This window comes from Euprymna scolopes, chromosome 43 (genome assembly GCF_053919585.1).
Source record: "Euprymna scolopes isolate OS-2025 chromosome 43, ASM5391958v1, whole genome shotgun sequence".
Taxonomy (NCBI): domain Eukaryota; kingdom Metazoa; phylum Mollusca; class Cephalopoda; order Sepiida; family Sepiolidae; genus Euprymna; species Euprymna scolopes.
Genome location: NC_136524.1, coordinates 10,463,786 through 10,486,736, shown reverse-complemented (window position 1 = coordinate 10,486,736; position 22,951 = coordinate 10,463,786). Strand labels below are relative to the sequence as shown.

Here is a 22,951-nt window from a genome sequence, read left to right as displayed (position 1 = left end):
GAAAGCTGGCCAGTAAGAACTGAGTACATGCACTGCATAGAAAAAAATTATGAGAATTATATGAGGGACACAGAGTAATAAAAGTCAAATTCTGTTAATATATATCTAAATAAAAAAACATGGAAGGGGGTTTCCTATGCATGACTGATCGAGAGATATGATTACTGTTGGGGATAAACCCCTACTGCCTGGAAATTTGGACTGTCATAAATAAACCCTATTTGTCTCTTTACGAAAATAAAAAATGAAAAAACTGTAAATCAAACAATTTTTGGTAATTTTTTTTTATTTCTTGTTAAGTTGTACAAAAAGTAATTTTTGTTTCTGAAAAAGAAAAAAAAAAAAAGAAACGACTTCTGTTATAAAGCATTTGTAGTTTGAACTTTTTTTACTCATAGCAAAAAATAAGAAAAAAAAACAAAATGTTACGCTTGTGGGAACAAGGAAGGAAAAGAATTCAATTCTAAAATATAACTGTCCACTTTTTATGCAAATTAGGCTTTTCAGCTTGAAAGAGAAAACACAAGTGTTCTTTTTATAGAACAGAAACTATCTATTTTTAAAGGTTAACCTTATTTTGCGCACCTGTATTGCAGTTGACTTGTTCATTAATTAATTCATTGCAAACTGAAATGTTTAATTTGTTCAAGTTTTTTTTCTCCTTAGGTTTTGAATATTTCTTTCTTTTCTTGACTGATGATGGAAATTAACATTTTATTTTATGAAATGAGGAGTGTTTTTACTAGCAGGCACAAAAGCCATTTTTGTTGCAGTAAATTTTTAGAAAATTAGTTGCCTTTAAAGTTTTGTATGTGGAAATAACAAGTGAGACCCGGCAGCCTTCACACATGCACACAAAAAAAGAAAAGACATTTCCTTTTTTTTTTTTTTTTTTTTAACCCTTTGAGATTTTCTTCTTTCAGTTTCAGGAAAAAAAATTTTTTTTTGTCGTTTATCAGGGAAAGATATCCAATACGGAGGATTTTAAGGCCATAATTACGCAATTACTAAGAGCTCAAATGGATCACAAGCAAAAGTTGGAAGAAAGTTTTAAAGACTAAATTCAACAAGCACAGCGGAAATATGTTGAAGGAAAAATTGCTTTTTCAACAAAAGGAACAAGATAAGAAATTGCTAGTTTAAACGAAGAGATATGAGGAATTATTTTTAAAGTTTAATGGAGAGTAGAAAACACATTGTGGATGCGTTATCGGCAGCTCCTGTTACTCTCGCTTCTTCTTATTTGTCCCTCAGTCCTCATTTTTTTAAATGAGTGATTTTTCGGACAAAGGGAGAAGAAAAAGCTGTTTTCTAGGTTGGCAGTATTTTTGCGAACAGTTGGCTGAGATGGCGGAAATTTTCTGTTTCTATGTCTATCCTTGTAGCCATGTCACTAGTAAGGGTGCTGGAGGTAAACGTTTTGTCTGGGCTGACGTTATCCGCCTGATAGTCAGGGACCCGAACCTTGGATTAACCACTAAGGAGGCTGTCCTATCAGCAGGTGCAAAGTACTGGGGCTGCTGTATTGCCATTTGGTGAATGGATTCTGGACCATGCAGTAGCTTCTGGTGGGGCCTCTCGATGCCATACTAGTCGGTAATTGTTACGGCTTTACCTTATCATTAGCTACAAAAAAAAAAAAAAAAAAATTCTTTGTTTCTTTTTCTCTCTTAGTTTCCCCTCTCTGTCCTGCTCTAAGTAAATCTGTCGACCTAGTCCACAAATTCCAAAATTTCATCATGACAAGTTTCAAGAAAAAATACACGATTAAACCCGGTTCTCCAACTTCCAACGTAGACCCCTACTACTTCTCCAACATCAGGGGTCTTCGTTCTAACCTTCCAGAGGTTGAAACCCAATTACAGGAGACTAAACCAGACCTTTTATTTTTAAGTGAAACTGGCATTGGACAGGCTATTTCCCTAGATGATTTTGCAATTTCAGGATACTCTAACTTAACTTCTAAATCTGACCCCCAAGATCGCCATGGGCATGGAATATGTGCCTATATTAAAGATAGCTTTCCATGTGGGAGGGACATCTCCAGGGAAGATCCTAACTTACCCTATATGTGCTTCCGGGTTGCTTTAGCTCACACTACTGCATTTATATTTACTCTCTATCGCCCCCACAACAGCGGAGTTACTATCTTTCAAAGCATATCTGAGAAAATTGACCAAGTCCTTTCTACTTATCCTTCAGCTAACATTCACGTATGTGGAGACTTCAATGTTCACAACGTCGAATGGTTGACCCACTACAACAAGACCGATGATGAGGGGAGGTTCTGTCATGATTTCTCCATTGCCTATGACCTCACTCAGATTGTTCAGGAACCTACCCGTGTGCCCGATAATGACGGCCAGTATGCGAGCCTACTAGACCTTTTTCTCACAACTTGCCCTGAACTATGTTCAGTTTCTGTTCTGTCGCCTCTTGGATCTTCCGACCACTCTGTTGTATCAATTAAGATAAAAATGAAATGTAATAAGTCCCCAGACGTACCTCTTCATCGTACAGTATATCGATACACTAAGGCTGACTGGGATAGCTTCCGTACATTTATATCTGATCTACCTCTGCATTCCATGTTTAAAAAGGATGTGTCCTCTATAGTATTAGACCTAACTGAATGGTTAATTGTAGGTATTGACCATTTCATACCCTCTAAAAAGTTTCAGCAAAAACCTAACAGCCAGCCATGGTTCTCTCCAGAATGTGCTGCTGCCATTGCGCACAGAAATCACTTTTTCCACTGCTTCAAACGTAATAGATGTATGGAAACTAAAGCCGTTTTCAGGACTGCCAGCAACCATTGTAAGAAAGTAATAAGGAACGCAAGAGTGTTGTATGCTCAATCTGTTAAGTCCAAAGTAGCTGAGCAGAGGCTTGGTTCCCACCAGTTTTGGCAAATAGCAAACAGAATCCTGAATAGAAGCGTGTGCTCCATCCCAACTATTATCAATGGACCTGAGGTAATCTCGTCAGCATCAGACAAAGCCAAACTCTTTGTCAAGAACTTTGCAGCTAATTCTACCCTTTGAGACCAAGACCGCCAACCTCCAATATTTCCTCCTGTATCAGAAAACACGCTATGTGATATACGTATATCTGTACGTGATGTTGCGAAGCTAATCAAAAACCTTGATTCGAGTAAAGCAACTGGCCCTGATGGTATTCCAATTATAGTACTCAAAAAACTTCAACCTGAATTAGCGCCCATACTTACAAAACTGTTTAAACGTTGTCTTAAGGAGAATAGTTTCCCATCTCCCTGGAAAATCTCATCAGTATGCCCTGTATTTAAGAATTAATTACGCAATTACTAAGAGCTCAAATGGATCACAAGCAAAAGTTGGAAGAAAGTTTTAAAGACTAAATTCAACAAGCACAGCGGCAATATGTTGAAGGAAAAATTGCTTTTTCAACAAAAGGAACAAGATAAGAAATTGCTAGTTTAAACGAAGAGATATGAGGAATTATTTTTAAAAGTGTTGAATAAGACGGAACACATTTTCCAAAACCACACATGGAATTCCATCGATACATTTAACTACCTACCCAAGCAGGATATGACATTTCACACTTTTTATAGGAGATAGAAGTACTTATTCACTGTTGACTGCCAAGAGTGGAGCAATGTCAAAAAGGTCTGCCTACTTTTATGGAAGCTAGAGGCTACAGAACACAGTAAGTTTGTTGACTATATTTTACCCAGGAAGACGAGCGAGCTGGAATTTTCTGAAGCACTCAAGCACTTATCTGAACTCTTTAGCCCGAATACAATGCTTTTTCACAAGAGATGGAAGTGCTTCAATTTGGCAAAACACGACAAAAACTAGCTCCCCTACATGTCCATTGTTAACAAACACTGTTTTGGCTAGCTGAATTATCACCAGATGATTTCAAATGTTTGTCTCAGCAAAAAACACAAATATAAGACAAGTCCTATCTAGACTCAAAAGTGAACAAGGGCTCAATCTCCAGAACTTGGTTGAGGATTGCCAACATGTGCAAACAACGACTCATGAAACATTGAGGAATCAGGCATGTCATACATGCGAAGAACTAATTTCAGACCAAACTATTCATGGGGAAAAAAAAAACGAAGAAAAACCAGGCAGAATCAAAGAGGGGCCATCCAATGATTTGCCCACAAGGCCGTGCAAACATTGCGTTGAACAACATTGGTCCGTTAAATGTTTTTACAAAGACAAAATATGCAATAAGTGTGACAGGAAAGGCCACAAAATGACGCATTGCAAAAGGAACAAAAACAAAAAAGATCCGACAGAGAAGTGGAGATTAACTGGCAGAAATTATCAACATCCTCAATAAGATAATGAAGTTACAATTGGACTCTGGCTCAAACCTGTCCATTATCAACCAACAGACATGGAAAAGATTGAAGAAACCAACCATGCATAAGACAAATAAGTCAACTCAAGCAGTGACAGGTAATAAAGTAAAATTTGACGGAGAGCTGACATTTCCTGTGACGTTAAATGGCACTACCAAAAAAGTGAAAGTTTATGTACAAAAGACATCTGAAAATCTCTTCGGAACGGATTGATTAGATAAAGCAATTTGAATCGCCGCACCAACTTATGAACAAATTCTGCCATAAGGTAAAAGACTTGTCTATGGGGACACAATGACTGAAGGACGGATTAAAGGAAAAATTTCCAGAAGTTTTCTCAGCAGGTCTTGGAAAATGTACCAAGGCTATAGCCAGATTAAAACTGAAGGAAAATGCTCTTGCCATTTTCAACAAGAAACAGAACGTCCAATTTGCAGCAACTAAGAAAATCAATGAAGAACTGGATCAGCTACAAAAGGCCGGAATACTATCAAAAGTGAGCACCAGTGATTGGGCAGCCCCTGCCATATATGTGACCAAAAAGATCAAGGAGATTTGTGTATATGCAGATTTCTCCATGGGTCTGAATGCAGTTCTAAAAGATAACCACTATTCCCTCTCCACACTAGAGTTCAACAAACTAAACAGCGGTAAAATATTTTCTAAGGTGGATTTAAGCTAAGCATACTTATAGATCCCTGTCGAGGAGGAATGTTCCAAACTACTCTGCATCAATATGCACAGGGAACTCTACAAGTTTGAGAGGTTAGCTTTCGGGGTCAAGGTAGCACCTGTGATCTACCAGCAGGTCATGGACACCATGCTGGGTGGCCTCGACTTTACTTGCATCTACTTGAATGGCATCATCATTGCCAGTAAATCCACAGGTGAGCATTGCAAACACATACATGAGGTTTTTAAAATAATTCAAAGCTTCAGTTTTAAAGTGGAAGAAGTTAAGTTTGACTTTCTCAAGGACAAGATAAAATACCTAGGTCACATAATTGATAAAAATGGTAGATGCTCCGACCCTGAGAGGGCAGAAGCCAAAAAGAAAATGTCTGCTTTCATTAATGTGCAAGCACTCCAAACTTTCTGGGACTGGCTAACTACTACCAAGTCTTCATAAAAAACATGCATGATTTGTGCACCCCACCGGACAAATTACTTAAAGAAAAAAACCTGAGATTGGACACCTGAATGTCAAGCAGTGTTTGAGGAAATCAAGGATACTTTAACATCGGATATTTTTCTTACACGTGATTATCCAAAGCCAAAAATAATAGTAGTGAGTGATGCAAGCTCATATGTAGCTTGTATACTTTATATATTTGTATACTTTATATATTTGTATACTTTATATATTTGTATACTTTATATATTTGTATACTTTATATATTTGTATACTTTATATATTTGTATACTTTATATATTTGTATACTTTATATAATACCTGATGGTGCCAAAAAAAACTGATTGCCTATACATCCAGATTGCTACTACCAGCTGAAAGACAGTACTCGCAGATCAAAAAGGAGGCACTAAGTATTATATTCACCATAGCAAAATTTCATAGATACTTACATGGCAGAAATTTTATGTTGCAAACCAACTATAAGCCATTGTTTATGATCTTTGGATGGAAAGAGAGAGCTTCCTATATTAAAAGAGAAGCAGATAAGGATGACTTTATCTGCGACATAAAAAACAAGATCACCATGAAAGATTATTCCTGAAGCATTCTTGCATTGTGACAAAGTCTTACTATATGGCAAAAGAGTGGTGATTCCAAAAAGTCTCCAAAAACAAATTCTACGGGATTTTCACACAGGACACCCTGGAAAAAAAAACCCCAAAAAACAATCCCCAATATCACCCTTGATCAAATGGATAAGCAGAACACTTTGTGAACACTTTCAAAAGAGCCCTAAAGAAGGCTCAAGGGCCCCCCACAGATGAAGCCCTCCAACAATTCCTACATGTGTATAGGATTAATCTAATCCTAACACCCCAATGGCTGCCTCCCCGGCAGAAACTATGCACAGAACGTGAGATCTGTTTTTAACAAACTCTTACCAAAATAGTCAAGACCACAAGTGATCACTTGCATACCCACTAAACGTTTCATACCAGGAGAGAGAGTTTATTTCAAAAGTTACAAAAATAACACCTCATTCTGGACTCTGGGTGTGATCAGTAATTGTTGGTGATATGGTATATACCGAGCAAGGACTGAAACATACCCATATACACCACCAACACCAATTAACATGAAACGCAGATGACACCAACGATATATCACCGTTAGAGTAAGAACTGATCGACACTATTTTCAATACATTTGATTTCGACTCCCCAAACAACACCTGAACAGTGATGGTCGGTTTGGAAAAGAAAGGTCACCGATCCACTAATGATCAATCCTAAACAAAAGAAGTTCTAACAGTTTTTACGAACAAAAAAACTTGGGTTGAGGGTGTTGGGGATGCACCCATACCACCTGTTTAAATAATTTGACTCTGCTTGTTTTATTTTTTTGAAATGTAAAGGTTGATAAGACATTTTTCATTTACTAATGGAAGTGTCGGTAAAAAAAAAAAAAACTTGCCAAAAGATAAGCGCCCATTTTTTTTTTTTTATTGTTTAAATAATTTGACTCTGCTTGTTTTATTTTTTCATTTACTAATGAAATTTTTCATTCATTTACTAATGGAAGTGTCGGTAAAAAAAAAAAAACTTGCCAAAAGATAAGCGCCCATTTTTTTTTTTTTATTGTTTAAATAATTTGACTCTGCTTGTTTTATTTTTTCATTTACTAATGAAATTTTTCATTCATTTACTAATGGAAGTGTCGGTAAAAAAAAAAAACTTGCCAAAAGATAAGCGCCCATTTTTTTTTTTTTCTAATTATCAGTTGGAAAAACCACTGATTTTTAACATGATTTACTCGCAATGAGAGCACTGTAAAATCTTTTTTCTCTAAGGGTTAAAAGTATTCAACTTTTTCATGGCTTTGACGTAGTTAGGCTGTTTTATACATAAATAAACTTCGCTCACAAATGAAGACAATGTTATCTTGCAGCCCTTAAAGTTTTGCAACAGTGCAAACAGATAACTAATCATGGACCTCAAAGTTTCAAAACAGACAGACAGCGTCTATGTATGTGATGGAATAAGAAAACTCATTAAGATAAAGATTACCTTTAAAGTAGTTAATAAAATTCTTGTACATCATATTAAATTATTCTATGACGTTTTTATCATAAATTTTTGATAGCATTAATCTCACTTCAAACAAACAGTTCAACTTAAAATTGTAATGAAAGAATTGTAAATCTAAGGTATTTTTAACAATGCGATTCCGATTCCCCCAAAATACACGATTCTTACGATTAACGATTCCGATTAATCATCCCATCACTGTTTATGTTTATAAATAAATAAGATTTTGTTTGATGTTTACAATATAGTTACAAAATAAATATTTATTACTTTAAATTAATATTTTAAATATTTAGAATAGCGAACTTTGCAAAGTGATAGTGAGTTGACAAAACTAGCAATTTTTTTATAAATTTTATAAAGTACATTTCATAAAGTATAATTTTTAAAGTATTTTTATTTGATTTGTTTGAAAGCAGCCATAAGTATATAATACTTATGGCTGCTTTCAAACAAATCAAATAAAAATACTCATATGGGGTTCAGAAATGGGAGCAAGTTTCAATACCTGGGTTAATAAGTAATAAAATAAATTTAGAGCTACCTGACATTGGAAGGGTGAAGAAATAATCTTTTATATGTATAAAAGTGAAAATGTATGTATGTTTGTGTGTCTGCTAAAAACTTTTGACCGATGGAACAAAAATTCACAAACTTGGTCTCATATGAAAGCCCCACCCTCCGGACGATAAATATCGAAAAATTGGCCCAAAAGGACCATCAGAAGCGCATCAACTGATCGATTTTCTGCAGGGGGGGGGGGCAAAAAGTGACATTTTAATGTTAAACATTACATATTTTTAAATCGATTTATAACTGCCCCCAAAAAATACGGGCGCCAACTCTTCTACATAAAGTATACACAGGGCCGTTTATTTTGGGTCAACTCGTATTTAAAACCCGCTGAGTCATGTCATGTGATCTTGACGTCAGCAAGTTGTAATGGCAGTCTGAATTTAAAAAACATTGTTGTTATCGGTAAAAAAAAAATTTAACCCTCACACAAGCTAAACTATGAACTTCTACGCTATGACAACGTTACCAAAGTTATTAGCACGTTAAAAATAGTTAGATACGATAGTTAAATGAAAAATAACAAGCCAAAAATGTGAAGTAAAAAAAAAAAATATGCTTACAAAAAATATTAACGATCGAAGTTTTTACAAAAAAACAAACCCAGACGCCATTTTCTTTTTTAGTAACACTCTTTATAGTAAGGAAGACGAAGTGTGAGAGAGAGAGAGAAAGAGAAAAACGTTAACTTTTTCACCCCAAAATCGACAATTTTCGACAGGTGGGGGGGAGGGTCAACAACGCATTCGTCAGATGACGTCATGACGTCGTGACTTGATTTACTTTAAATAGTTGAAAACCCGAACAAATTTCATATACGTCGCTTTAGCTCAGGTAGTTAAGGCCTTGGTTCATTATCTAAACGTTTTGGGTTCGAATCGTGGTGTGAGATGGGTTTTTCTGTTTTCGATTTTTTTAATTTAAATATTGAACCCTGTATTATTTAAGCCATTTTTCACGTAACGTTCGTTTTCCTGTTTTTTTTTTTTTTTTACTTCGCTTATTCTTAGCGACACCCCAAAACACCTGGGTATCCACCAATTTTTTAAATTTTAATATCGAAACAGGCTTATTTAAGCCATTTTTCACGTGTTCGTTTTTCTGTTTTCATCGTTCGTTTGCCTTACGTTAGTTTTTTTTTCGATGTTTTGATTACCCCTCCCCCGCTTAATTAAAACTTTGTTTTCTTTTCTTACTTCGCTTATAACAATGCTTACATCGTCATCATCATCGTAACGCTCGACGACTTTTAAACATCTTTCACTTCTGGCTGGCCGATTTTATTTTCAAACTTCGTCTCAGGGCTTCAGCTTCGACCCCCCCCCCCCGGTTTCTTTTTTTTATTTAACACCACACACACCTACAAACACCCGGGCAACGCCGGGTACCCCTCGCTAGTATAAAATAAATGTTAAAGAAACACCCTATTTACTTGCCTCCCCACATAGACAGAGTTGGACACAAGATCAGTTTTGGGTGTGGAAAAAATCCAGCTCTCCCAAAAGGGGCACTCTGGATCAAGACAAAAATTAAAATTGTCTAAGTCTTGAAGCATTTCTCCTTCACTGACAGAAGACAGAAAAAGATGAAATGTGGAATCAAACAGATACTACACTTAAAAACTTACAATAAAAACCAATTTACCTAGTAGGGAAGCAAGTAAATAGGGAAGCTGCGACATAGCTATTCTATATCTATTAGTGATGTGATAATTCCAATATCCCCGATTCCAATACAATTACAGGTTCTGTTCTAAATGGACTCAACATTTTCTGATTCTGATACCAATTTCCATTCATTTCATTGATTTTTCTGATTCCCGATTCTGATTAAACTAACACTTAATGTCTACTAACCCAAGAACTCATCCATTCTTTCAATGTGCTCTATGATCAAAGTCAAATCTATACCGTACAGATTTATTCTTCCTCTGAGGTCATCAGATCTAAGCCTTCTTTAAGACTCATATTATCCATCGTATCATTCTCATATCATTTCTCTCCATGGATGTCTTGAATTCTCAAAGACCAGATTTCACTTCAACAACATCACATTGCATATACATGCCTAATAGACTCTTTCTTTGATTGACAGTGGTAATGCTCTGCTGGTTAGTAATGATAGAAATTCACTACAATTGCTATTTTACCCAAAGCTGGTAAGGGTGGGGTTTAAGTTCATACCTTTCCCAACTATATTAGTGTATAAACAACTGCAACGGATTACAGATGATTTAAACTTGATTTCAGAGGATGTGATTACTGCAATAACTGTACTGAAGCAGCACTCACCCTAGGTGGGTTGAACCTGCTTCCTCAAAAGGAGAAAGTTTCATAGGAAACTCAGATTCCCTAGTTGGCTGTATATCCCTGTTAGTGGAGATGATGGCTAAGTTTTTGATGATGGTTAAGTTTTTGATGATGGTTAAGTTTTTGATGATGGTTAAGTTTTTGATGATGGTTAAGTTTTTGATGATGGTTAAGTTTTTGATGATGGTTAAGTTTTTGATGATGGCTAAGTTTTTGATGATGGTTAAGTTTTTGATGATGGTTAAGTTTTTGATGATGGTTAAGTTTTTGATGATGGCTAAGTTTTTGATGATGGCTAAGTTTTTGATGATGGCTAAGTTTTTGATGATGGCTAGTTTTTGTACTTCTTGGAGGAAAGTGTCGACATCCTCCTACGTACTGGTCATCCATCTGATACTGACCAGGCTCAATGTTGCTTAACTTTTGAGATCCAGAGCTAGCCATTGTGTCAAGATGGATGCATGCATTCAGTAGAGCCTACCCCCTCCCCCGCCCCACCCTCTGGATATGTTTTAGTGTTATTTTAAGAACATTGTAAAAATCAACAACGTGAACAAGAGACACTAAAAAAGAACAAGATAGAGAACAAAGAGGCAAGGTATGATGAGAAAGGAAAATGAGAAGAAAAACAGTTACATAAGGATAACAAAAAATGAGACTCACAAAAACACTTGGCTAAGAAAAGGATTCCAAAACAGAAACTGAATAACTAATAACAGGTGCTCAAGTTAAACATAGTAGAATAAACTGTATTGAAGCAAAGATCGACACGACACAAGATAACAGCAAGTGCAGACTGAGGAGAGAAATCATCAACCAGACCTCCACTGGATGAGTGTAAAGAGGACTGGGATCTTGGGAAGGCTTATTGCCACTCAAATTCCACTGACAATTAATGGTTGTTTCCAGCAAGAAATTAATGGTACAATGGTTGTTGCGATAACATAAATTCATTTGCAAAGGTTATTTAAAGAAGTAGCAAGTACTGGATATCTGGGAAGACTTGTTGTCATTCACAATCCAGGGAATGCCACAGAGTGTTAGCAGTGAGTACTCTCTGATGATGACCCATGCGAGAACTTGCAGTGAATTATAAGAATAAGAAAATAAAACTTACTCCTTTGTTGACCAATCCTTTTCCGAGTTCGCGTCTCAGAAAGGTTTTGTCTGTGGAAGTAATTCCAGATTTTGTGTTTTCAATGCTACCGAACAGAATTCGGATAGCAAAAGGTCCCATCACAACACAGACAAAACCTACAATCAAATATTTCAGTAAGGTCACTGGGTGACGCCGCATTTTTAGGACTGCTTCTGGTTATTTCTTCCAGCGTGCTAGAAAAAATACAAAAAAATAAACTATAAGAATGAGAGCTGAACATACGAAACGAGAGTGAAGTTAATTAGTTAAGCATGAACAATGCAAGAAATTAAAATATGCTGAGAAGGAATATGAAAACGTGATAGATTATTATTTTTTGTTCAATAGAAAATCGTGTTTAGTCAAAACTTCTAAATTGGCAATCTAATGTGCGTGACCATGTTTCATCTTTATCAAATAGTGGGAGATTTGATGAAAAGGTTTTACCACAAAATATATGGAATATAGTTACACATCAGATCACCATGTTTTGACTAAACAAAATTTACTATTAAAAAAGAACTCACTTCTTTTTTGTCCTTCTCAACATAGACATTTCTCAAGATAGCCTTCTACAACTCCTCTATGTACATATTGCATGCAATGCTTCAAGCAAACTACATATCCTTATAACTTAAATAAATATTAGAATATAGGGTACAACTAAATATTAAATTGTTCCCAAAAGAAATCAGACAGATTAAACACAAAATTGGCCAGTAAAAATTAGCTTTTAGTAGAATTGTTAGGATAAAACAGTTCTAAAGGTGTTATCATCACTGACCAGCTGAAATTAACACCCCCACACCTCTGCAACTCTTACACATTGGAAGGATATAGGTGTTAATCATATACGTGCATAAAATAAACAACACAAAACTATCCTACCCACCCCTTCACATGCACACACAGTATGTATACTCAAATCAGTAGCAGACCAATTTACATATTCTCTCATGAAGTAGACATGTACAAGAAACAAAGCAACTATGCATATATTTCATGATATATTAAATGTTTACAAAGCAACTATGCATATATTTCATGATATATTAAATGTTTACAAAGCAACTATGCATATATTTCATGATATATTAAATGTTTACAAAGCAACTATGCATATATTTCATGATATATTAAATGTTTACAAAGCAACTATGCATATATTTCATGATATATTAAATGTTTACAAAGCAACTATGCATATATTTCATGATATATTAAATGTTTACAAAGCAACTATGCATATATTTCATGATATATTAAATGTTTACAAAGCAACTATGCATATATTTCATGATATATTAAATGTTTACAAAGCAACTATGCATATATTTCATGATATATTAAATGTTTACAAAGCAACTATGCATATATTTCATGATATATTAAATGTTTACATAAAAAAAAATTTAAAAGTAAAACGTTCTACCAGTAAAACCAGATTGTCAAGTAAAAAAAATGTAAAAACGAAATTGTATGGTTGGTTGGTTGGTTATTTTACAGCATATCAACCTTTTTTGGGTTATTTAATCCAGTCATTTTGAAGAAAAAAAAAATGTTCTAATTTTTTATATCTTCAAGTACCTATTTATTATGCATTCATGGTGTTCGGTTTAGTTGTCTTTGTTTTTTCTATCAAAATCTTTTTGGGTTATGCTATGTTGAATTTAACCATAAAAAAAAAATAAAAGGAAAAGAGAATTTAGGCTTCAAGGTATTTATATCTTCAAATATTTATTCATAGGGTTTAGTTGTTTTGTAAAGAGAAATTGTTATTTTTGTTTTGTTTGTTTGCTTGATGAGATGTTTAATCAGAATATTGAACCTCAATTTATTTAATGCCAGAAAAAAAAAAAAAAAAATCCCCTTTTTTATATTTTTGAGAATAATCTGGTTACTCTCAAACAGGAGAATTTCACCCAAGCAGTTTTTTTTTTCAAAAATATTCTTCATATTGATAGATTTTAGATATGGTTTTCTAGTGGTATCAAGGACTCTACATTCTACGAAAAGATGTTTGACTGTGTAAATTTTTTGACAAAATGGACATTGTGGTTGCTACTCTTATTTAAGTGTGAAAAAGTGAAAATATTGACCAATATGTATTCTAGATATGATTACTTGTTCCTTTCTTGATTTTTTTATGAGTTGATCTCCATTCTTCCAATATGGGTTCGATTTGGTATTGATTATTATTTGTATTGTTATTCCATTGTTGCTGCCATTTTTCATAAAATAGTTGGTTGATTTCATGTTTTAAGTTGGTGTAGGGAATGTTGTATCAGGGTTCAAGTTTAGAGCTGATTTGTCTGCTAAGTCAGCTCTTTTGTTTTCTTTTATTCCGACGTGGCTTGGAATGCAACATATGATTATTATGAGATAAGGAGTCGATTCCGTTTAGTAGTTTGATAATCAGAGGGTTTTCGAGTTTGTTAAGTTGAGTGAATCTGAAAATATTAGGAATTTTTTATGTTTATTTTTTTCTAAGATATTGAGAACGAAGCTGATGGCACATACTTCAGGTGTAAAAATGGAACTTTCAGCTGGAAGAGCCTTTTTAAGAGTCGTTCTAGTTGAAATGGCAGTGCATGACACTCTACTGTGGTCTTTGGAGCTGTCATTAAAAATTTGTAGATGGTCAGGGTATTTCAGAAGAATATCACCATTTTTTTTCTTGGTAGATATTTGGTTCGGTTTTCACTTTTGGGAGTTTGTTTAATTTTAGAATTACTTTGGAATTTTAGAGAATCCAAGGTAGAGTTTCAGGTAGAATGTGTTCCTAGATATTTTCAACAGGCATTTTTGATTCCTGTAGTATTGATTCCATTCAAAGACTAAAGGGTTTTATAGCTTTTGTTCTTGTTTTAAATGACTCCTTATATCTTGGATTGAATGTAATTTTGTATGCTGGATTATTTGGGTGTGCTTTTAATTTAGTGTAATATTGAGCACCCAGTTTGTGACTCCTTATTTTTAGAGTACGCATTTTTTGGAGTATACAGGATGATTTTCTCTGCAGTTTGTACATTTTTGTACATTTTAATTCTTTCTCTGAGTGGTCTGGCTCTCTATTCTCGCACTTTCCACATTTTTTTTCCCTCTGCAGGTTTCCTTGTAGTGTCCATACTTGTGGCAATTAAAACATCTTAGAGGAGCTGGTATATATTGCTCTACCTTTTGTAGGGTATATATGAAACAAAAAATAAAAATAAGTAATATATGACATACCGAGCGTATCTGAATCACGCTTTAGGAAAGAAGAAGGAAAGGATGGTTAGCTCATTTATATACCTGAATGGCATCTTGGGAAGACAGAGCATGATGGGAGAAGCTATTTTTTTTTTTTCTTGTCTCTTCCTTTTTTTTTATAGGAGGATATAAAAGCTGGGAAAAATTCCCTGCAAGACACAAAAAAGAAGAGAGTCGTGAACATCTTCTCATGAAAAGTATTTCGCAGAACTGAATCTTACCGTTTTAGACTTTTACGTTTAAGTAACTAATTTTAACTTCTTTTGGTATTGTTGGGGAATCGAAATTATATATGTATTTGTTGTAATCAGCTTACTGTATCTTTATATTCATACGTATGTGTTGATTACTCCTTGTTTTTTTTGTACCTTTCTTGTTTCTTCTTCTGTTGCTAAAGATAACTTGTAGCTTCAGATCACTCCTTTAGATATATTCAGTCTTTCATGTGGGAAGATTCTACATTTGTATTTGTGGAATTTAATCATTTCATGGAGGAAAAGAGCGCAATATATATATATATATATATATCTATCACACGTGATGGCACGGTCCTGAATAAATTCATCCACGCAATCCTGAACAATACTGCTGAATTGACACGCTATGCCACTAAACAATATCATTAAATTGAGACACCATATTCCCGAGCAACACCATCGACCGACACGCCACTGAATAATATCATTTAATCGACACATCATATTCCCAATCAACACTGTCAACGACACGTCATGCCAATGAACAATCTCGTCTAATCGACCAGCCATGAGACACATTATCAGAGCAATATTTTTCAACTGCCCCTCAAACGACTCATTGGCCTGTTCTTTATAGTTGTCAGATGAAACTCAGTCACTTTGGGGTAAGATGGATGCAGCTTTTGCTTTGCATACTAAAGGTCACGAGTTTACTTTTTACCGCAGGTAGGCCCAACTCATATACTGGCACACAATTCTTGTGCGCATTCGCGCATGCTCGTCACAGTAAATTTTGGGCATCTTTCCAATTGGTGACTGCTAATAAGATGTTTCCATCTTTTATTTATTTATTTTTTTTATTGTTTTAGGAATGCTTCTGTTTAGTATTTTCATTATTAGGAATGGTGATAACTCACCATTTTTTTTCTTTTCTACTAATTCAACAATCAGGAATCTTGGAAAAGTTCTTTCTTTATCGATAGTAAAGTTTTTCTGTTATTTAGTGCCTAAAAAAACGTTTTTATTTTGATTTTGTATAAATAATTTATCCATTTTCATCAATCATGCTCCGTACCCCTCTTGGAGTCCATAATTGGGACATGGCAAGAGGAAAACCCATTCGCATTGCTTGTATTGAGGGCTACATGAAAAGCATACTCTTTTGGTCAGTAAAGTTAAGTTTGAGGTAGGTTATATATAATGGGCCTTAACATGACCAGCCGATTGATCAGATTGGGCTTCTCACTAGCCAAAGTAAGGACCAAAGTATTGTATTAGAGAAGTTGGTGTTTAAACCGGACCTCAAAGTCCTTCAACCACCAGGATTCTCTCCTAAGACGTCACATGTCACCAACATATTCTACAGCTCCCTAACTGGGCAAACAAAATTATATTCAAATATCCATTTTCATAGTAAATTATATATATATGTGTAATAAATATATGTTGATCTTTAATAATAAACAGATGCTTATGTAGCAGTCTTAAACGCAGATTAGTTTTCTCTGGTTAAAATTAGCTTGAAAGGGATTGTTTTTTCTAACAACCAACTAATCAAGGGCCAAAGGCCACTCAAGGACAAAGGGCAATATGTTTATGTAAGGCAGATAACGAGACAAACATCTGGAGGATTACAGACAATGATTGGATATGTGCAGAATTTGATTATTTAAAAGGACAGTTAAACAAGAATTTGTTAACATTGGCTCATGCTGTAGTTAGCTGTGAAGCGGCCCTGTGTCAGACAATGAGCACTCCAACTCTAAGGCAGAGTAATTTTGATTGGCTCTTTTAAGGATTCTATCTGAAAACCCTTATGGGTTTGTGGAGCACTCAGGGCTTCTAGACACAATTTTTTTTTTGTTTTGTTTTAATTAGTGTGCATGGCTAAAACTCCTAAATTAGAATATTTAAACTAGACAAAAGAATTTGAACAATTTTTAAAAATTTAATCTTTATAATTTTTTTAATTGGAATTATTTAAACTAGAGAAAAAAATTTGATCTTTATAATTTTTTTAATTGGAATTATTTAAACTAGAGAAAAAAATTTGAACAATTTTTAAAAATTCAAGCTTTATAATTTTTTTAATTGGAATTATTTAAACTAGAGAAAAAAATGTGAACAATTTTTAAAAATTCAAGCTTTATAATTTTTTTAATTGGAATTATTTAAACTAGACAAAAAATGTGAACAATTTTTAAAAATTTAAGCTTTATAATTTTTTAATTGGAATTATTTGGGCCTCTTCTCATCTTGCTATTCTTATAAGATTTTAATCAGTGTGATCTTCTTCAGCTTACACCATTACGAGAAATAATTTGCTCAATGGACTAATTTGCAAGAAAAATAGAAAAAATAAAAACGATAATGTCGTTCATCAAATTCTGTCTGTATTTGTTTACAATATCACATCAGCTGATATTTGGACTTGATGATGAATGCCCTGGAAAAGTCACTTCTGTTTAATGTTTACTTTTAAAATATGCAAATGAAAAAATGATTTGTGGCAACTTTAAATGATACCTTTTATCGTAAACTGAACTCATTAATAAGAAAAAATAAAATGAAATGATGAGATACACCCAGGCTTGAATGCTGTACCACTAAGCTATATCTCCCTTACCAGTGTAACGTAAAATATTCCCTTGTAAAAATTATTCATTTTTATCTATAAGAGAGAAAAGCTATTTTTAAGATCGGATTTTTTCCATTTTCTATACTTATAGGATGAATTTCTGTACAAAACCTATTTAAGGACACTGACAGACATAAATTATCATTGTGTGAAATTTGCAAAAGATAGGTTCCAAAATGGCTAAGCCTATGAAAAAGGAACTCTCTCTCTCTCTCTCTCACATACACACACAGTGACGTTTATATAATAGTGGAGATTCAAAAGTATTATTAGACATATCATCATCATCATCCTAACATGAAATTTGGATATTCATAGCTACCTTCAGGTAACAGAGTCTACTTCATCTGTAATTTTAAAAACTTATTATCATAAAAATGTGTTTCGGTTTCCTTGTAAACAAATAAGCCATCTTACACTTGTATTAATAATTGAAAACATGAATTACCATCTTTATTAATTTTACAACCCTTCCTTTTCATAACCTATCATACTTTCATAAATCAGTCCATTTTCTGTAAGCTGTTTTTGAACCCAGTCAATGACAGGTACTTTTGCTAGTTAAAATATAAAGTAGAAACTTTCCTCTGAGTGTAAAGTTGGTATGACTCTTTGGGACTAAGTCATGTGTTCAGCAAGCGAAAAGAGAAAAAATTGAGTTGGTTCGTTTGAATTCAATCTTCAACGAATGACATGCGACAATCCTCACTCTTTTAACTTGTGGATAAGCATGATAGCTGCTACAATTACACCATAAAAAACTTGTACCTCAAACATTGAAGCATATTTTCAAATTATTTTTTTAAAGAACACTAAACAATATATGCTCCCCTACCGTCACATTTTTGCTAGGCGGAGAGAATTATATAATTGTGAAGGAACTACATACAATACTTAGTTAAAGCAAAATAAACTGGTTTTGACCATCAAAACAATTTCCAATGCTATTGATATTGTTTACCCGCTGATTTATTTTTATTATCGTGTATGTTTGAATATAATAAATTTAAAGATGTAAATTACAGATCTATGCCACCATGGCAAAACTATTTAATGATTTAAAATCTATAAGAACGTCTAAAATAGCCGGGTTGGTAAAACATCAGATTGAAGATTTTTAGGTTTTGGTTTCCGATCATGACACCCAGTTTATTTTGGGGGGATTTATTATTTACTAGCGGGGGTACCCGGCGTTGCCCGGGTGTTTGGGGGTGTGTGTGCTGTTAAATAAAAAAGAAACTGGGGGGTGGGGTGGGGTTGTAGGATCAAACCCGAAGCCCTGAGGCGAAGTTAGAAAATAAAATGTGAAAAAAACATGAACCGTTCGGCCAGCCAGAATGAGTTACTGAAAGATGTTTGAATTTATTTAAGTAAGAACCAAATTGACAGGTGCGCGCACAGAAGTCATAGAGCGTTATGACAATGACAACGACGTAAGCAATAGCTATTCAGCAAATGATGTCAATGACCAGGTTTGTTTGTTATAAATGAAGTAAAAAAAGAGAACATAAAAACGAATGTTAAAACTTAAGCTTGGTAATCAAAACATCGAAAAAAAAACACAAAAACAACTAACGTAAGGCAAACGAACGATGTTAAATGTAAAAATCGAAAAAAAAAAAAAAAAAAAGAAAACAGAAAAACGAACACGTGAAAAATGGCTTAAATAAGCCTGTTTCGATATTAAAATTTAAAAAAATCGGTGGGTACCCGGATGTTTTTGGGTGTGTGGTCGGGGGGTGGATAAGTGAAGTAAAAAAAAAAACAAGAAACAAAAACAAACGTTACGTGAAAAATGGCTTAAATAACACTGCTTCAATATCTAAATTTAAAAAATCGAAAAAAAAAAAAAAAACACATCTCACACCACGATTCGAACCCAAAACATTTAGATACCGAACCAACGCGCTATCCAACTGAGCTAACGCGACATACATGAAATTTAGTCAGTTCTTCAACTATTTAAACTAAATTAGGTCATGACGTCATCTGACACATGCGTAGAACCGGTTGTCGTCACGAGAGGACCGTTGTTGTTGACCCCCCCACTGTCGAAAATTATCGATTTTTTGGGGAAAAAAACGAACGTTTTTGGCCACTTTTTCGATATTTTTTGTGCGAAGCATGGGGCTTCAATATGATACTGAGTTTGTGAATTTTCGTCATGCCTGTCAAAAGTTTTTAGCGGACACACAAACACACATACAAACATACATACACACATTTTCACTTTTTTATATATAGATTAACACAATATTTTTTTTTTTCTAAAAGTAGTTGAGCTCTCTGAAATTGCGTAATGTATTTACTATTTTCTAAAAAACTGAGAAACAGATGAACAGATAAAATCTTTATTTATCTAAGATTATTACCGCTATTATCATTATTATTTTAATTACTGGAGAGAATGTAAATTGTAAACGTTCTGTTTCGTTTTTATTTTATTCTTTTATATTCGCCTCTTAATGACTTCACAAATGCACTCATTTCCTTCCTCTTTAGCTTTTTCTTCATTTGTTTTTGCCAAGAATCAAAAATGTTAAGGATATTTATGGAACATTCGTTATTTAAAAAAAAATTTACAAAGATTAAAATAACTGAAAATAAGTTAATTCTGTAATTATGTGATTACAACATTATATAAATATATATATATATATATATATATATATATATATATATATATATGCATAATGCAAAGTTCCATCCATCTTGTATTGAGATAAATAGTTGTTATTTTTTCCCCTTTTCCCTATGGTCAATGGGTTGATTGTATAGTAGAATTCAGATTGAAAAGTTAAAAGTAACTTTATTCTGCAGTTCGACTTGTGAAACCGATAGAACAATAACCCTCCACACTGATGATTCTTAAAAAAGGATGAAATGTGTATATGAATAGGATACAAAGATAATTATTTTTATGTGTGTATAAAGTTTAGCATGTTTGTATATTTCTATGTACCGGTGAATCTAAACTAATGAATGGATCATTCAGAATTTAGGAATATATATTGTCAACAACATGGTGAGTTATTTAGGCACTTTTTTTTTTTTTTTGTAAATTTAAACAGTTTTATATATTTATATCTATAGAAATCTCTTCTAAACTAATTTACTGATCATTATCGATTCTAGAACAAAGCTTCAAGGCATAAGGGTAGGTAACGTAAACTATGTTTAGTTTTAATTAGTTTAATACAAAGGAGGCAACAAATGGTGAAAGCCCTTTGTGAAAAATTAGTTCCCTACGATTTTTGTGAAGTTTTAACAATAGATATTAGATATCAATTAATAAATGTTTAATTTCTGTCAAGTGTTTTAAAGTGATTTTAAAAGGGCGAGTACAATGTGGACAACCTCGTATTTGAAAATATGGACAACCTCGTATTCGAAAATTCAAATATTTTCAAGTTTACATTGAATTACATCCACAAATGTAATGGATTTTGCTCAAAATTGGAAAAAGGATTCTAGATATAAGATTTATTATCATTATATCTTAATTTTGATCTTTGTAAAAGGGCATAAAAGTGGTGCAAAACTGTTCTATTTGGTTTACCATATATATAAACGACACAGAACATGCCAATGCTTTTAAGAAATGGTTGGTTAAAATCAGAAGTCCTTATCAGGCAACTTAACAAAAGCAGTCCTCAAATGAAAAAAAAAAAAAAAAAAAAAAAAAAAAAACAGTTCAATTTACTTAAAATAAAATAATATGAAATTAAAGAAAGGGGGAGAAGGGGTCATGTGACATATACTGCAGACATTAAAAGGGCAAGAAAAAAAGGAAAGAACAAAGGAAATAAAAAAGAAAAAAGGGACAGCCAAGTGTATTAAAGGTTATCAGTGGGGGGGGTACTAGGAAATCATTAGACGGAGAGGTGAGATATAAAGTGTTTTGCACTTAACTACATTATCAAAACAGATCGTTTTTATGGCTAGATATTTAAAAATAATTAAAAAAAAATTATTTAACCTATTATTGTATTAGTTTCCATTGCAGGTAGGTAGTGTCGCATCCGCTTTATTATAAAAATGGCCTTCCAAAAATTAGATCATTTTTAAGGTAGTAGAGATAATCCTTCCAATCATTACATCCTCCATTGGAGAAGGGCATGTGTAAGTTATCTGTTCTGCTATGATACCATATTCACAGGCATTAGTTTTTCCTTTAATGAGAGATCCTCCTAAGTATTGCCTCCTTTATTTTGGAGGGGGTATTGTACTAAAAGTTCTGATGTTATGATGCCATACTCAAAGACATTACCTTCTCTTTTTATGGAGGAATCCTCCCAAGTATTACCACTTTTTGGCAGGTCAACATACATAGCATATGCTGATTCCTCATAATAACATCCTTGCATGATTATCTTCGTTTGAGGGGGGGGGCGTAGTGTACTATCTTTTCTATTATGACATCATCTTCTCAAGTATTAACTCCTACTTTTTGGTAGGAGGAAGCGTTCATCATGATATAAGTCGCAGTTATTATCTCCTCCTTTGAGGGTCAGTGTAATACATCTTTATTTGTCATAATATAAGCTTCCTAGGTTAGCAAAATTATGCAATAATTTGGTTCATATATATATATATATATATATATATATATATATATATACACTAGCTGTACCCGGCCAGGCATTGCTGTGGGTCAGTTTGTTAAAATGGAGCACATTCCTCAAGAAAAATTGCATTTTGTTCGTTTATTTACTTTTATTATTTTTTGCAATTTTTTTAATCAATAAAAGTTGTTATCCCCCCCCCCCCAAAAAAAAAAAAAATTTAATTTTTTACCATAAATTGTTAGGTGAAATTTTTTTTTTCAGGAAAATTTTCACTTTTTTTTTTAAGAAATTTGGCAGTAAACGTTTTTCTTTGAAAACGGAATTTTTATTATAAAAAGAACAGATGAATGCTTTACATGAACACTGTAAATAGTTATGTGAAAGTAGAGAAAAGTTTGATTCTTTTTTTTCAAGAGAATGTACAAATTATTTTTTTTTAACAGATGTTCAGAAAATAAACAGAAAAATACTTCCATCATTAATTATGTAAAAAAATAAATAAAATGTTGATTTAGTGTTTCAACATTATGCTTATAAATTACGATAAAACTTCTGAGTATGCGGTTTTACGGTTGTTGTAAAAATGGAACGGAAACTTAAATTTCGCTTCGTTTTAATCTTTCTGAATTTTTTCATTGTACCCCCCAAATGAATATAATCAAAACAGTAACATTCAACAATTGTACTTTATGTA

At 33.5% G+C, this 22,951-nt stretch overlaps 1 protein-coding gene across 6 annotated transcripts in view; it reads right to left on the bottom strand.

The window, feature by feature from the left end:
* Positions 1 to 22,951, bottom strand: part of LOC145268179 (polypeptide N-acetylgalactosaminyltransferase 10-like) — a gene marked incomplete at its 3' end in the record, with an annotated part of 187,057 nt that overhangs the window by 84,601 nt on the left and 79,505 nt on the right. For all 6 annotated transcript variants that reach the window (XM_080123396.1, XM_080123398.1, XM_080123397.1 and 3 more), the window contains 1 exon segment: positions 11,582 to 11,796. In XM_080123396.1, the coding sequence (XP_079979522.1) occupies positions 11,582 to 11,761 (180 nt within the window).